Source organism: Capra hircus, chromosome 13 (assembly GCF_001704415.2).
Source record: "Capra hircus breed San Clemente chromosome 13, ASM170441v1, whole genome shotgun sequence".
In the NCBI taxonomy this organism is placed as follows: Eukaryota; Metazoa; Chordata; class Mammalia; order Artiodactyla; family Bovidae; genus Capra; species Capra hircus.
Window position 1 is genome coordinate 64306258 of NC_030820.1, and position 14535 is coordinate 64320792.

The following is a 14535-nucleotide window of genomic DNA, read 5'->3' on the forward strand; positions in this document are numbered from 1 at the left end:
TTCTTCTCTGGCAGGTGGAATTACTGAAGCAGGAGGTGAAGGAAAAGGAGGCTGACTTCCTGGCCCAGGAGACTCAGCTGCTGGAGGAGCTCGAGGCGTCTCGAGTCACCGAACAGCAGCTCCGAGCTTCCTTGTGGGCCCAGGAGACCAAGGCAGCCCAACTACAGCTGCGCCTGCGCAGCACGGAAAGCCGGCTGGAGGCGCTGGTGGCGGAGCAGCAGCCTGGGCACCAGGCCCAGGTCCAGCTGGCCAGCCTCTATTCTGTCCTGCAGCAGGCCCTGGGGTCTGCCTGCGAGAGCAGGCTGGAGCTGAATGGCGGGGGAGACTCAGCACCCTCCCTCTGGGGCCCAGAGCCAGGTGAGGAGCCACCCAGGAGCTCAGGCCTTTGGGCGAAGCCAGGCTTAGCTCCCAGGGTGGAGGAGAGGGGTGCAGTTCTCCAGGCAGTACTGCATCAAGGCCAAGGCCACAGCCTCTGGGATGGATTCAGTCAGAGTGTGAACCCCAGCTCTGCCATTTGCTAGACATATGTCCTTGGGCAAGTGACCTCTCCTGTCTGAGCTTGATTTTCTCAACTGTAAAATGAGGGTGTTATAAGTACCCACCTCTCGGGTTTTTTCTGAGGAGTTAATGAAATGACAGAAATAAAATCGCCCACACAGTCCCTGGCACTTGTTCACATGCTCAGTCGTGTCCGACTCTTTGCGACCCCATGGACTGCGGCACGCCAGGTTTCCCTGTCCTGCTGCTGCTGCTGCTGCTGCTAAGTCGCTTCAGTCATGTCCGACTCTGGCGACCCCATAGACGGCAGGCCACCAGGCTCCCCTGTCCCTGGGTTGGCACTTATTAAATGCCTAACAAATGATAGCTGGCATTTTCTAGTGCCCATCAAAGCGTCTGGCATGTAGGTATGCAGACCAGGGCATGATGAACAAACTGCTGAGGGGGATTCTTTGAAGAGAGGGGTGGATAGGAAGGCCAGGGCCATGTCTGGGTGGTGTGGTGTGGCTATTTCATTTCATAGTGCAGCCAGGACAGGAGGTGTTTCCTCGTTTTTTCAGACCAGAATGGCACTAGGATCCTATTTAAGAGAGGGCCCCTCCTGACGGCTCTCTCAGTTGAGGCAGTGGCGGCCGCCCTCCAGAAGCTTCACCAAGACCTGTGGAAGACGCAGCAGGCCCGGGTATGTGTCTCTGTTCTCCTTCCTCAAGCTCTTCACCTTCCCTGAAAAAGGCTCATGGCGTAGTTTGACCTGTGTTATTTCTTCTTTAAAAAAAAAAAAATTATGTATTTGATTGTGCTGAGTCTTAGTAGTTGCAGCCTGTGGGATCTAGTTCCCTGACTGGGGACTGAACCTAGGCATCTTGAATTGGGAACGTGGAGACTTAGCCACGCTAACCCCCTGGTGGTTCCTTGGACCACCAGGGAAGTCCCTGACCTGTTTTATTTCTGACATCAAGTTGGAATGAGTTCTGCCTCTATTGCTTACTACCTGGCAGCTGTGAATAAAGCATTCGGCTTCCTGGACCTTGGTTTCTTTAGTAAATTAGGGCACCCTGTGCCCGCTTCACCAGGTTTTGAGGATTAAATGAGTGAGGGACTCAAGTGAGCCCTGTAAACCGTGATACTCTGTGTAGATCTGGGATATTGTTTTACGTCATTTTCCTCTCAGCCACGAATTGTTCTTGGTGCCAACACCTCCAAGAAGAAACCAACAAAAGGGGATCATTGAGATTTGAGGATGCTGTTTATAGGAACATTCTAGGTCCAAGACAATATGAAATGTCCTCCAAATCCCACCTTATGGTGAACCTATCGGTCAGTGAAAATTGAGTGTCAGTATACCAGCCACTCTGAGCTAGGGATACAGAAAGGAGAAGCACCTGCTCTCTGCCCTCAGGAAGGTTCATGACAGGGCTGAGCAACCCAGCTTCATCCTGAGATAAAGCCGAGCGCTAGAATTGACTAGATCAGTAATAGATGCACATTCTGATAATAGGAGGCAGGGACAGTGCAGTCTCACTTGAGAGGGTCAGAAGAAAGGAAGCAGTGACCTTTGAGCTAAAGTGTGAAGTGGTTCAGGGAGAGGAGAGGGATCCTGAGCTAAGACTTCAGTAGGAGTTCTGTTTCAAAGACAGACGGGTCAGAAGGGGAAGCCAGGCTCCAGCCAGTTGGGGCAGAGCCTGTCATCACTTCTGGGAGCCAGATGCACGTGACTTCAGAGGTAAATAACCCAGCAATCTGAGAGCAGGTCCTCGATGGCAAACCCTGACAGAAGCTGAGGGACTGGAGGGCTCAGGCTCTGGACTGGGGTGATGTCATGGAAGACGTGGAGCTTGAGTTCCACGTGCTTCCTTTCCCAGGATGATCTGCGGGATCAAGCCCAGAAGCTGGAACAGCGTCTCAGTGATATGGAAGCCGAGAAGAGCCAGGTGCACACAGAGTTTCAGGTTCTGCAGAGACAGCTCTCCCAGAACAAGGAAGGTGAGAAGCTCAAGGCAGGAGGGTTTTGAGGTGAAGAGAGGAATGGCAGGCTTCACAGGTGGTGCTAGTGGTAAAGAATCCGCCTGCAATGCAGGAGACCTGGGTTTGATCCCTGGGTTGGGAAGATCCCTGGGTTGAGAAGATCCCCCTGGAGGAGGAAAGGGCACCCTACTCCAGTATTCTTGTCTGGTGGATCCCATGGACAGAGGAGTCTGGCGGGCTATGGTCCATAGGGTTGCAAAGAGTCAGACACGACTAAATTGTGAGGAGAGGCAGAGAGCCCAGAGGGGTGGAATCAGCCTGGGAACCACTCTTTACTGCTTGCGCACAACTGCGAGAAGATATCCAGAGGCCTCTCCAAAGGGGTGGTGAACCTAATGAACTACTTTTCATGCTTTGCTTGGCCTTTGAGGGCCATCCTGGCAGAAGGGATTAGGAGGAACAGATTTGGTGAACTGAGGGAAGTTGCTGGCTAGGCTTCCATTTTCTCTGTCTGCAGGTTTAAAAACTGGCTACCTAAGGCCTAGTCTGGAAGGACACCTTAAAATTCTGTCATTAATCATTTACCAGTGTTACTTATTTTGTCATCCCCAACTATTCTCAAAGTGATTAGCAGGGATCCTGAGCTTGTTTGGGAAATAGAAAAGGGGGGAACCTGGGGAGAATGTATCTGTGCTACAACCAAGGCTGGGAAGGGTGTTGACCGCCAGGAAAAGAAAGAGGAGGGTCTTCAGGCTCAAGGCTCAACTACAGAAGAGAAGAAGACAATGTGGGGAGCGGATCTGGGTCTTAAAATGTCCCACTGGGCTCCGTGAGAGCCATACACAGAGCTGGGTTCTGGAGCCTTTGCAGAAATGAAGGGCCCCCAGCAGAGCCGCCCTGGTCTCTAGGAACCTCTGCAAAATCCTTGAATTACTGGCTGAAAAGGACATCCCATGTCATGAAGCTCAACCCTGTCTGGAATCCAGGGTTGAGAAGCTGTGTGATTGGGATGAGACGTGTTGGCACAACTGTCAGGCAGCAGATGGAGACAGGGGTCTGGAAGCAGCAGGGAGCCAAGACAAGCAGAGCAGTGGGCAGAAGGGTCATGTCTCTATGAAACTGGATGTAATTCTCTCCTTCTTGGCCTTTTCCTCCTTTGTTTCTCTGTTCCCCTTCTCCCATCTACCTGTACATCCCTCTTTTCCTCCACCCCAATCATGGGCCTTCCTCCATCTCTTCCCAAAGAGAAATCCAAGTGGGAAGGCAAACAGAACTCCCTAGAATCTGAGCTGATGGAACTGCGTGAAACTGTGGCATCCTTACAGAGTCGCCTCCAGCAAGCAGAGCTGCAAGGAGTGGAAGCCCAGGTAAGGTGGTACTGAACTGGGGAGGGGCCAAGGCTCAGGCTCCCATCCTAGCCCCTGGTCAAACCCCATGCATATATAGTGCCCAGCTTTCTTCAGTGATGGCTCCGTTTCTCTGGCTGTCCCCACAGCCCTGAGGACCATTATGAAGGCCTCAGTGAATCCTCCTTTAATTACTCTTTCTGAATTGAGGTTGAGATCTATATCCCTTGACCTGAAGGACTAGAGTCTAGGATGGCTGATTTGCACCAGACTCTTTTTGAGCAGAGCAGAGCCTGGAAGTGTGGTCGGGATGTTCTTTTACAGCATCTGCCTAACTAGAACGTTCAGTTCCTTTTGCTCACATCCCTGACAAGGCTGATGCCACAGAGGAAGGAAAGGAAAGGCCCTTGTTGGAGTGACACTTTGAGGGAAGCCCAGCTTTAAGGCGGTTTTGTATCTCGTTTTCCAGAATGAGCGCAAGTTACTGCAGGCAGCCAAGGAGAGCCTGACTGCCCAGGTGGAACATCTCCAAGCCTCTGTCACAGAAGCCAGGGCTCAGGCAAGTGCTGCTGTGGCCCTGGAGGAAGATCTGCGGATGGCACGCTCAGCGCTGAAACTGAAAAATGAGGAGGTGGCGAGTGAGCGCCAGCGAGCCCAGGCCCTGCAGGAGCAGGGTGAGCTGAAGGTGGCCCAGGGGAAGGCTCTGCAGGAGAATCTGGCTCGCCTGGCCCAGGCCCTCTCGGAAAGAGAAGGGGAGGTGGAGACTCTGCAGGGAAAGATCGAGGAACTGGAGAAGCAACGGGAAATGCAGAAGGCTGTGTTGGAAGTGCTGTCTCTGGACCTGAAGAGAAGGAACCAAGAGGTGGATCTACAGCAGGGACAGATCCAGGAGCTGGAGGAGTGTAGGTCTGTGTTAGAGCATCTCCCCGTGGCCGTCCAGGAGCGAGAGCAGCAGCTGGCCCTGCAGAGAGAGCGGATCCGGGAGCTTGAGAAGAACCAGGAGACGCAGACGAGCATCCTAGAGCATCATCTCCTGGAACTTGAGAAGAAGGCCCAAGTGATTGAGTCCCAGAAAGGGCAGATTCAGGACCTGAAGAAGCAGCTGGTCACAATGGAATGCCTGGCCCTGGAGCTCGAGGAGAAGCGTCATAAAACAGAGAGCCAGCGAAAGGCGATAGAGGAGCTGGAGGGCCAGAGGGAAGCGCAGAGGGTGGCTCTGACCCACCTAACGCTGGACCTGGAGGAAAGGAGCCAGGAACTGCTGGCACAGGGCAGCCAGATCCAGGAGCTGGAGGGCCACAGCACTCTTCTGGCTAGTGAGCTCCAGGAGAAGGAGCAGGAGGCTATGGCCCAACGAGACCAGATCCGGGATCTGCAGAGGCAGAAAGAGCATCTGAGTCAAGACCTGGAGAGGAAGGAGCAGGAGCTGGTGCTGCTGAAGGAGAGGACGCAGGCCCTGGAAGATCAGAGGAGCCGGCAGAACAAGATCCTGGAGGAAGACCTGGAGCAGATCAAGCTGGCCCTGAAAGAGCGGGGCCGGGAGCTGGTCTCGCAGCGGCAGCTGAGGCAGGAGCGGGCGGAGGAAGGGAAGGGCCAGAGCAAAGCTCAGCGTGGAAGCCTGGAGCACATGAAGCTGATCCTGCGAGATAAGGAGAAGGAGGTGGAGTGCCAGCAGGAGCACATCCAGGAGCTTCAGGAACACAGGGACCAGCTGGAACAGGAGCTCCAGGGCCTCCACAGGAAGGTGGGTGAGACCAGCCTCCTACTGACCCAGCGGGAGCAGGAGATCGCAGTCCTGCAGCAGCACCTGCAGGAAGCCCGGGACCAGGGGGAGCTGAAAGAGCAGGAGCTTCAGGGTCGGCTGGAAGAGACCCAGAGGGTCCTGGTGCAGAGGACCCAGGAGCTCCAGGCCTTGCAGCAGCAAGAGGCCCAGGGCCAGGAGGAGAACGTGAAGGAGCAGGCGGACTCACTGCAGACCGCCCTGGAGCAGGCGCATGCCACGCTGGAGGAGCGCCGGGCCGAGCTCGAGGAGCACAAGGAACACGCGCGGAGGCTCCAGGAAGAGTTGGCGGTGGAGGGGCGGCGGAGCCAGGCCCTGGAGGAGGTGCTGGGTGACCTTCGGGCAGAGGCCCGGGAGCAGGAGAAGGCGCTGCGGGCCCTCCAGCAGCAGTGTGCCGAGCAGGCCCAGGAGCACGAGGCGGAGGCCCGGGCCCTGCGGGACAGCTGGCTGCAGGCAGAGGCACTGCTCGAGGCCCGAGACAGGGAGCTGGAGGCCTTGCGGGCCAAGGGCCAGGCCTCCCAACGGCAGGAGGAAGCTGCCCGGGGCCAGGCTGAGGCTCTGCAGGAGGCCCTTGGCCAGGCTCAGGCCGCCCTGCGGGAGAAAGAGCAGCATCTCCACGGGCAGGCCGAACTGAGCCGCAACCTGGAGGCCAGCATGGCCACCTTGCAGGCCGCCCTGGACTCCTGCCAGGCCCAAGCCCGGCAGCTCGAAGAGACCCTGAGGAAGCGGGAAGGTGAGATCCAAGACGGGGACCTCCGGCACCAGGAGGCCATGCGGCAGCTCCAGCAGGTGCTTGCCCAGAGGGACAAAGAGCTGAGAGAGCTGAGGAGGCAGGGGCAGCTGCTGGAGAAGTCTTTGGCCCAAGAGAAGCAGGAGCGCAGGCACGAAAGAGAAGGGGAAGAGGTAAGGGGCCTTCGGGAGAGCCTAAGGGAGCTACAGCGGACCCTGGCTCAAAAGGAAGATGAGCTCCTGGAGCTGCGAGAGGCCCAGCAAAGTAAGGATCTGGAGGACTTGCCCCGCAGCCACAAAGCCTCGCCCAGGGAGGAGCCGTCTCCCCAGCTCGATTCCTCAGGGCCTAGGCTGCAGCGGGAGCTGGAGCGACTGCAGGCAGCCCTGAGGCAGACGGAGGCCAGGGAGATCGAGTGGAGGGAGAAGGCCCAGCACCTGGCGCTGTCCCTGGCCCAGAGCAAGGCCAGCGTGAGCAGTCTGCAGGAGGCGGCCCTGCTCCTACAGGCCTCCGTTCTGGAGCAGGACTCGGAGCAGCAGAGGCTGCAGGTGAGTCACATCGTGGCGGGTAAGACTCCAGGGCCATCTGCACCTCAGGATGTGAGAAAAGGTGAGGTCACGGACACCTCAACACAGTGGAATCCCGGTTCCTGTGCTAGTGTGGGGTGGGAGGGGCAAGGCGACACCACAGACTCTGCCCTCCCAGAGTTAACGGTCTAGTGGAAGAGCGATTATTGTGCAATGCAGTGCAGCTCTTGGGGTTAGTGCTTAATTAGGATTAGTTTAGTGTGCTCTGAGCAAACTAGAGGGATGCCCCACCTTTCCTGGGTCCCAAAAGGCTTCCTGGTAAAAGTGATGTTTGAGATTAGATCTGAAGGGACCAGTAAGGAAGTAGCCCTGCACAGGTTGTTGTGGGGGGAGAGGAGAGAAGGAGGGGAGAGAGAACGTAGAATGTCAGTCAGGGAGTTGAGGCTGCCTGGGACATAGAGCAGGAGGCTGGCAAGAGTAGAGGACAGCAGGGGCCCATCGTTCAGGGCTTGTCAGCATGTTGAGGACCTGGGTGACCAGTGGGAAGCGGATGAAGAGTTTGGGCCTAGGCAGTGACAGAATCAGATATATAATAGTTCATAAAGATGGCTCACGCTGCCGTGTGGAGCAGCTGGAGATCTGGGGAGACCGAGTGGGAGGCTGTAAGGGGGAGTCGGCTGGGAGATGGTGACCTGAGATCGGGAGTATGGATGGAGACACGAAGAAATGACAAAGTAAAGACAGGGCCCAGGTTTCTGCTCACTGAGATAAAGGTGGGTTTGGGGAAAAGGAGGGAAATAGTGCTGTCAGTTTGGAAACGAGTGACGTACCTGTGGGACCTGCAAGGGGATAGGTCCAGTGGGCGGGTCTGTAAAGTGAGCTGAAGGTAAAGGATGAGATTGAGGCCAGCGGTAGAGACTTCGGAGGTATCAACAGTTAGAAAAAGTGGGCTCCTCTAGGCAGGATGTTGAATGGCAGAGGAAGTGACCTTAGAGTATGACCTTTACCCTCAGGTCAGGGCCATGTCTTAATCATGTTTCACGATGCACTGAGCACAAGGTCTGCACACAGTGGGCCATCAGGAGAGCTGGGTTTACTGCTGGACATAGGAAGGTATTATCTCTTTTACCAAGAGGAGCCCAGCCCGTTTTTCCTGAGAAGTCAACTCTATATCCTGGTCCCTTGACTGGGTGTGAGCACTGGAGAACCCCCTCCCCGATCTCAGACACACAGCCCTGCAGGGACTAGCCCTCCCGGAGCCCCAAAATCTCTGTTCTGGTTAAAATACAATATGCACACAAAGGGTTTCATTTATGAACTTTGGAGTCAAGTTCTTGGATTTGAAATACAGTTCTGCAGTTTAGTAGCTGTGTGACCTGGGGTAAGTGCTTTTTCTTCTCTGACTTGTTTTTCTCATTGATAAAATATGGAATGATAATATCAGCCCCATACAGCCATTTTGAGTCCAAAAAGCAATAATATAAATAAGAGCACAAGAAAGAAGCATTCAGTAAGTGGGACTCCTTTCCTATTTCTAGGCCTATTCTTACCGGCACAGAAAAAGTCAGATACGTAGGTGGGCGGGAAGGCACTCTCTATACTTGTGAATTACTGAGCCGTATTTACTCATTAATGGAGTTCAGGTTGGTACCCCCATTCCCAAAATACTCAAGGACATTTTTCGGAAGTAGCCCTCTTCATAGTAGCATCACTTAAAAAAAGCATTTATTTGGCTGTGCCAGGCCTTAGTTCTGTCATGTGGGATCTAGTTCCCCCAACCAGGGATTGAACCTGAGACCCCTGCATTGGGAGTGAGGTGTCTTAGCCACTGGACCACCAGGGAAGTCCCAATAGCATTATTTAAAATTGAAGTATAGTTGATTTACAATGTTTCAGGTACACAGCAGAGTATATATATATATATGTATATATATACATATAGAATATATATATAACTGAATATACCTATATTCTTTTTCAGATTCTTTTCCCTTGTATTAATAGGTGATTATAAGATAGTGAATATAGTTTGCTTATTTGTGCAATACAAGCAGATTCTTGTTGTTTATCTATTTTATATAATAGTGTAGTGTAGATCTATTAATCCCAAATTCCTGATTTATCTCTCTTCCCCCTTTCCTCTTTGGTAACCATAAGTGTGCTTTCTATATCTGCCAGTCTGTTTCTGTTTTGTAAGTAAATTCATTTGTATCATTTTTTTTTAGATTCTAAGTATAAGTGATATCATGTTATTTGTTTTTACCTGACTTGCTTTACTTACTAAGGCTGTCCATGTTCCTGCAAACGACATTGTTTCATTCTTTTTATGGCTGAGTAACATTCCATTGTATATATTTACCATCTCTTCTTTATCCATTCATCTGTTGATGGACATTTATACAGTAGCATCAGTTTTTATTTTAAGCATTTGACATGCCAGGCACTGTTACTCTCCCTTTCTTTTTCTACAACAACCCTGAGACGCAGGAACAGTTAATATCTTCATTTTATAGTTGAGGAATAACCCATAAAAGAGGTTAAGTAACCTGTCGGTGATCATCCAGCTCATGTAGGGCAGAACTCGGATTAGACCTAAGCAGGCTGACTTTCAAGCGTGGCCTCATACTCCTGAGCTTCTCCTCCCTCCCAGACAGCCACTACCCACAAGTAGACCATCTGTTTCTCTTCTCTGTCTCCCCTCTTGACCTTTGCCGTTTATGAACGCTTGAGTGTCTAGAAAATAATCTAAACACTAGTCTTCCCATTTATCCAAAGAAGTTTAACCCCAGAGGCTTGATCTATGCTTTGTATTTTACAAAGGTGGTTGTGGTTTGGAGAGAGCTCCTATCTTGACCCAAGTCACATGGCTGGTAAGTGATGACACAGTACCCGCCTCTACGTGATTCCTGAGTCCACGCTCTTTGCACCACACCTAGTGCTCCCAGTTGTCGCTTAGCTTAGGCAAGATCTAAAATGAGACAGGTCCAGGGAGTTCCCTGGTGGTTTAGTGGTTGGGATTTCACTGCCATGGCCCAGGTTCAACCCCTGATCGGGGAGCTAAGATCGTGCAAGCCATGCAACATGGCCAAAAAATGAAAATAAAGGGAGACAGATTTTAGTCCTAGACCACCGTGTATCCTTGGGGAGATCCTTCTCTGTTCCTTTGTTTTATCCGTCTGTAAAATGAAGGTTCTGGACTAGAATAGCTGAGAGGTGCCAAGAAAAATAAGACTATAAACCTGATGAGACTGTTGAGGATGGAGGGTGGAGTGGATGTATGGATGTTACTCTCACTTTCTGAATGTGCGGTCACCATGGTGTGACTTGCTCTGCACCTTGATGTCCCAGGACGAACTAGAGCTCACCAGACAAGCTCTGGAGAAGGAGCGACTCCACAGCCTGGGCCTGACCAGCCGAGCAGAACAGGGGCCTGGAGGAGAGCCCGGCATCCGGCTGGGAGAGGTGAGCTGGGGGCCTGGTGAGAACAGATGGCCCAGGAGGGAGTGCCTGTCCAGGGGCTTGTCCCCTTCCCCTGAGAATTGGGTCCCTAAAGCGCACACCTGCCTGGTTCATCCTTTGCCCTCTGTCTAGCTCCCCCGCCTTCCCCTGTCTCAGGGGCTGCCCCAGTGAGCTTGACAGGTCTCTCTCCTTCAGGTCTCAGAGGTGAAGATGGAGCCGAGTCCTGAGGCGGAGGAGAGGCAGCGCTGGGAGCAGAGGCTTGAACACCTGCAGCGAGCGGTGGCGCAGCTGGAGGTTGACCGGAGCCAGCTGCAGCATCACAACGCCCAGCTGCGGACCACCCTGGAGCAGGTGGGTGACTCCGGTCCTCAGCTCCTGCCCCCAGTCCGAAGAAAGGCGCGCATCTCCACTTCTCCTGCAGCCCCCAGAGCAGGGGGTTTGGAAACAATAGCCCAGGACCAGATTTCGCCTGCTCTTCATTTCTGAAAATAAAGTTAAGTGGGGATGCACCAGTATTTGTGGCAAAGACTGAATGGCCCACAATGCCTGAAGTTCTACAGAAAAGACTTGCTGGCCCCGCTTAGAAGCCCGGGAGGCTGGCCCCACGTCCTCTGTTGCAGCAGCACTGTGCACTCAGGGCTGTCCCAGCACAGGCTCTCCTCTGCACAGTTCAGCTTCTCACGACCCCTTATGTTCACACCACACCCCTCACACCAGCCTGCTCCCCAAAAAGGCAGCTCGGCTGCAGCCCAGAGCCAAGCCCAAGCCCTGGGCTCTTACTCACACCCAGTCTCTGCAGGTGGAGCGAGAGCGGAGGAAACTGAAGAGGGAGTCCATGCGTGCATCAAGGACAGGGGTCCTAGAGAGCAGTGGAGCCACAACACCATCCCCCACACCCCAGGTTTGTCCATTTTCATTGACTGCAGCTTCCGGAAAGCCCAAGCCCGGCCACCAGAAACAGTCCTCTGCAATGTGTATCCAAGGCAGGAAGCCAGTCCAGAGGGCCCCTCCTGACCAGGCTCTGCCCCGCCCAGCACTGCCCCTGACCCAGGAAAGAGGCCCAACATCAGTGAGTGGGCCTTGAATCAAGGCTGGCAGCCCTGCCTTCTGAGCAGCCTTTGCTGATGTTAAGGCCACCTGCCCCCAGACCAGTGCTTCAGGCTCCTAGGAGCAGAGTTCATGGGCTTCTGGTCTCTCCCAGTGTGTGGTGCTTGCCACACCCTGATGTACCTAGGGACTTGATAGCAGCTTTGTGGACCTCTTAGACTTCCTTGCCCTTTGCAATACTGAATTTGCAAGATATGGGTCCAAGGTGTTTTCTGGTGGTCATTCAGTCACTAAGTCGTGTCCGACTCTTTGCAACCCCATGGACTGCAGCACACCAGGCTTCCCCATTGAGTCAGTGATGCCATTCAACCATCTTATCTTCGGTTACCCCCTTCTCCTCCTGCCCTCAATCTTTTCGGTGGCCAGAAGGATTTAGGGGAAGACACCACAAACCACTCTTTCGACTGAGTTATGCCCATCAGTCGACAGTCCTGGAGCCTGGCAGGCAGGGACGATCTCTGGTGGCTGAGCACGTCCCAGCCCTCCATCCCCCTTCCTTTAAGGAGAGCTTCCCAAGGGCAGGGCCCTTGTCTCACTTTCCCTCTGCATCCTTCACGTGCTGCCCGGGACCAGCACGAGGCAGATGTGCAGTGTACTTTAAATGAGGAGGTGTCTTAAAGAAGCCAGTCCCATCCAGACCTCTGGGACATTTGGCATCAGGTCTCCACAGGCGTTGCCCATTGGTTTGGTTTAGACCCTCTGAGGCCTCTCCTGCCCCCGGGCCCTGGTGCCCCAGTATAGTGGGAGGCCTGCACAAACCCCCAATGGAAGGCCTGTTCCCCTGAAACAATATTTTTCTCCCCCAGGATGGAAGAGGAGGACAGAAGGTCTCCTCGGATGCCACACACATGGCTGAGCTGCAGAAAGAGGTACGTTCCAGAAGGTTCCATCTTCTAAGGCTCTTATCCCCCCCTGGTACTCGGACAGCAAGGCTTTGGTGTCTGCTATGTGCTTGGTCCCTTGAGCATCTCCAGCAGGGAGAGGGAAGATAGTTCGTGCCTCAAAGAACTGCAGACCCCATGGGAGGCAAGCAGAGCCCAGTCCCAGCTCCACCTGCTACACTGAGTGCATTTAACCTCTCCTATGCTTAGAGTGGGAGCGGGGAATAAAGTACGCTCCAGGCCCCAGACTGCCTACCGAGAAAGGGAAGGGAAGAAGGCCGAGGAGCAGACAGAAGATTCTAAGAGGACAGCCTGAACCAAGCAGAAGCACCCGGGCCTCCTCTGCCCTCACATGCATGCTTGCAGGCAGGACTATCCCCAGCACACCAGGCAGAGCAGCCTGGTACAGGCGCCAGGATCCACACCCCAAGCTCAGGTCAACCTCTGGGAACCTGTTTCAAGTACCTTCTTGCCTCTGAGGCCTCACCTGAAGGTTCACCCTGTCTTGAAAATCCCAGGAGTAATTAAAACTATGAAATTCTGATTTCAGAATCTGTGCCCAAAGTCAATAGTCACTACTGGAAGGGCCTGACTATATAGCTAGACCTCAAGCTCTCACTTTGAATTCTATTAGACTCATATAAAGTGATCGCTGAGATAGGCCCAGACTGGGGTGAGGCAGGGCAGGCCTCCCTGTGGACCTGGAGCTCCTCCTGAAGTTTTGCACTCGATGAGGAGCCTCTCTTGCCCCACCCTCATCCTGAATGTGCCCTGAGCTCCCAATAACTCCACCTCGGTGTACCCATCTGAAAAATGGATCAGTCAGTGATTCTCAACCCTTATGCACATTAGAATCATCTGGGGAGCTTTGAAAAAAATACTGATGCTCAGGTCTCATCTTGTAAGTCAGAATGTTTCTTAAAATCTCCCAAAGGGGCATGATGGAGCTTTCTATAGTAATTAAAGCATTCTGTATCTTGACTGAGATAGTGGTTATACATGGGTATGTATGTTAGGAAATATGTTAAAATGTACTTAAAATCTGGGCATTTTATTACATGTAGAAACAGGAATAGTTTTGTTTTTTTTCAAGCTCCCTCTTTGAGCCTCCTGTGCAGCCATGCTGACAATGACTGGATTCTCTTATTCCCAGCAGCCCTTCCCCTATACACTGTAAAGCCTAATCCTGAGATTCATGGGCGTGGAGTTGATTCAAAGGCTGGTCTGACAAGAGCCACAGGAGCCGAGCAAGGAGGGGGGTGGGCAGCTTCACCGTCCTCCACGGCTCTTGCCCTCTTGGTTTTCCTGCCCCCCAGGTGGCCCTCCTGCGAGCCCAGCTGGCCTTGGAGCGGAAGCAGAAGCAGGACTACATCGCCCGCTCGGTGCAGACGAGCCGTGAGCTGGCGGGCCTGCACCACAGCCTCTCTCACTCCCTCCTGGCCGTGGCCCAGGCCCCCGAGGCCACCGTCCTGGAGGCTGAGACCCGCAAGCTGGATGAGTCCCTGACTCAAAGCCTGACATCCCCCGGGCCCATCCTGCTGTGCCCCAGCCCCAGCCCTGCTCAAGGCACCTCCAGGTAGCAGCCACAGCCCGGGAACTCACAGACAGACGAGATGGCGGTACAGTGGGCTGTGGCCGCTCCACACAGTTGCAGTGGGAGAGAACAAGTTCTGGCTCTGTGACCCAGCCTGGGCGCCCCAGGTCAGCGGACATTCCCAGGAAGAGGGGAGGAAACCCGCAAGGCTGGGGGCAGGCCCCGACTCACACGGGAATGAGAACACAACACTTGTTGCCAACCTGCAGTCACCTCGAGAGTGCCTTGCCCTGGCCAAGTGGGTATCTGCAGCCTCTCGCGAGAACTCGTTATCCAGCCCCTCACCCTCTGTCACCTCCCCCTTCAGTAATAAACCCTGGGTCTTGGCATTTGTTCTCGGCTGCTGTCTTTACAGTATAGCTGAGTACATCAAGAGCATCTATTAAGGAAGGCTTCACCAAAGATTCCTGTCAGGCAGCATGCGTTTATCATCTGCCTGCATTCTGACAGAGACAGGCTGCAGAAGACACACAAGACAGAGCCCCTGTCCACAGGAAGCTTGAGCCCAGTTGACAGGACCAGGCAGACGCCCATCCCTGAGTCAGAGACAGTTCTGTGTGCTGCCTAGAAGTGCCGTAGAAATGCCCGGGCCTGAGGCAGGAAGGTATGAACTGGCCCTCGGAGGCTGGAGAGGACTCGGGTGGGTGGCCA

General features: G+C 53.8%; 1 protein-coding gene across 7 annotated transcripts in view; it reads left to right on the forward strand.

Annotated features, from left to right (window-relative positions):
• CEP250 (centrosomal protein 250) overlaps positions 1–14219 on the forward strand; it is a 48518-nt gene extending 34299 nt beyond the window's left edge. For all 7 annotated transcript variants that reach the window (XM_018057763.1, XM_018057762.1, XM_018057761.1 and 4 more), the window contains 10 exons: positions 15–357; positions 1059–1180; positions 2361–2481; positions 3709–3830; positions 4279–6864; positions 10192–10305; positions 10498–10653; positions 11102–11203; positions 12216–12278; positions 13607–14219. In XM_018057763.1, coding sequence (XP_017913252.1) covers positions 15–357; positions 1059–1180; positions 2361–2481; positions 3709–3830; positions 4279–6864; positions 10192–10305; positions 10498–10653; positions 11102–11203; positions 12216–12278; positions 13607–13870 — 3993 coding nt within the window. In that variant the 3' untranslated portion in view covers positions 13871–14219. The remainder of the gene's footprint in view (positions 1–14; positions 358–1058; positions 1181–2360; positions 2482–3708; positions 3831–4278; positions 6865–10191; positions 10306–10497; positions 10654–11101; positions 11204–12215; positions 12279–13606) is intronic.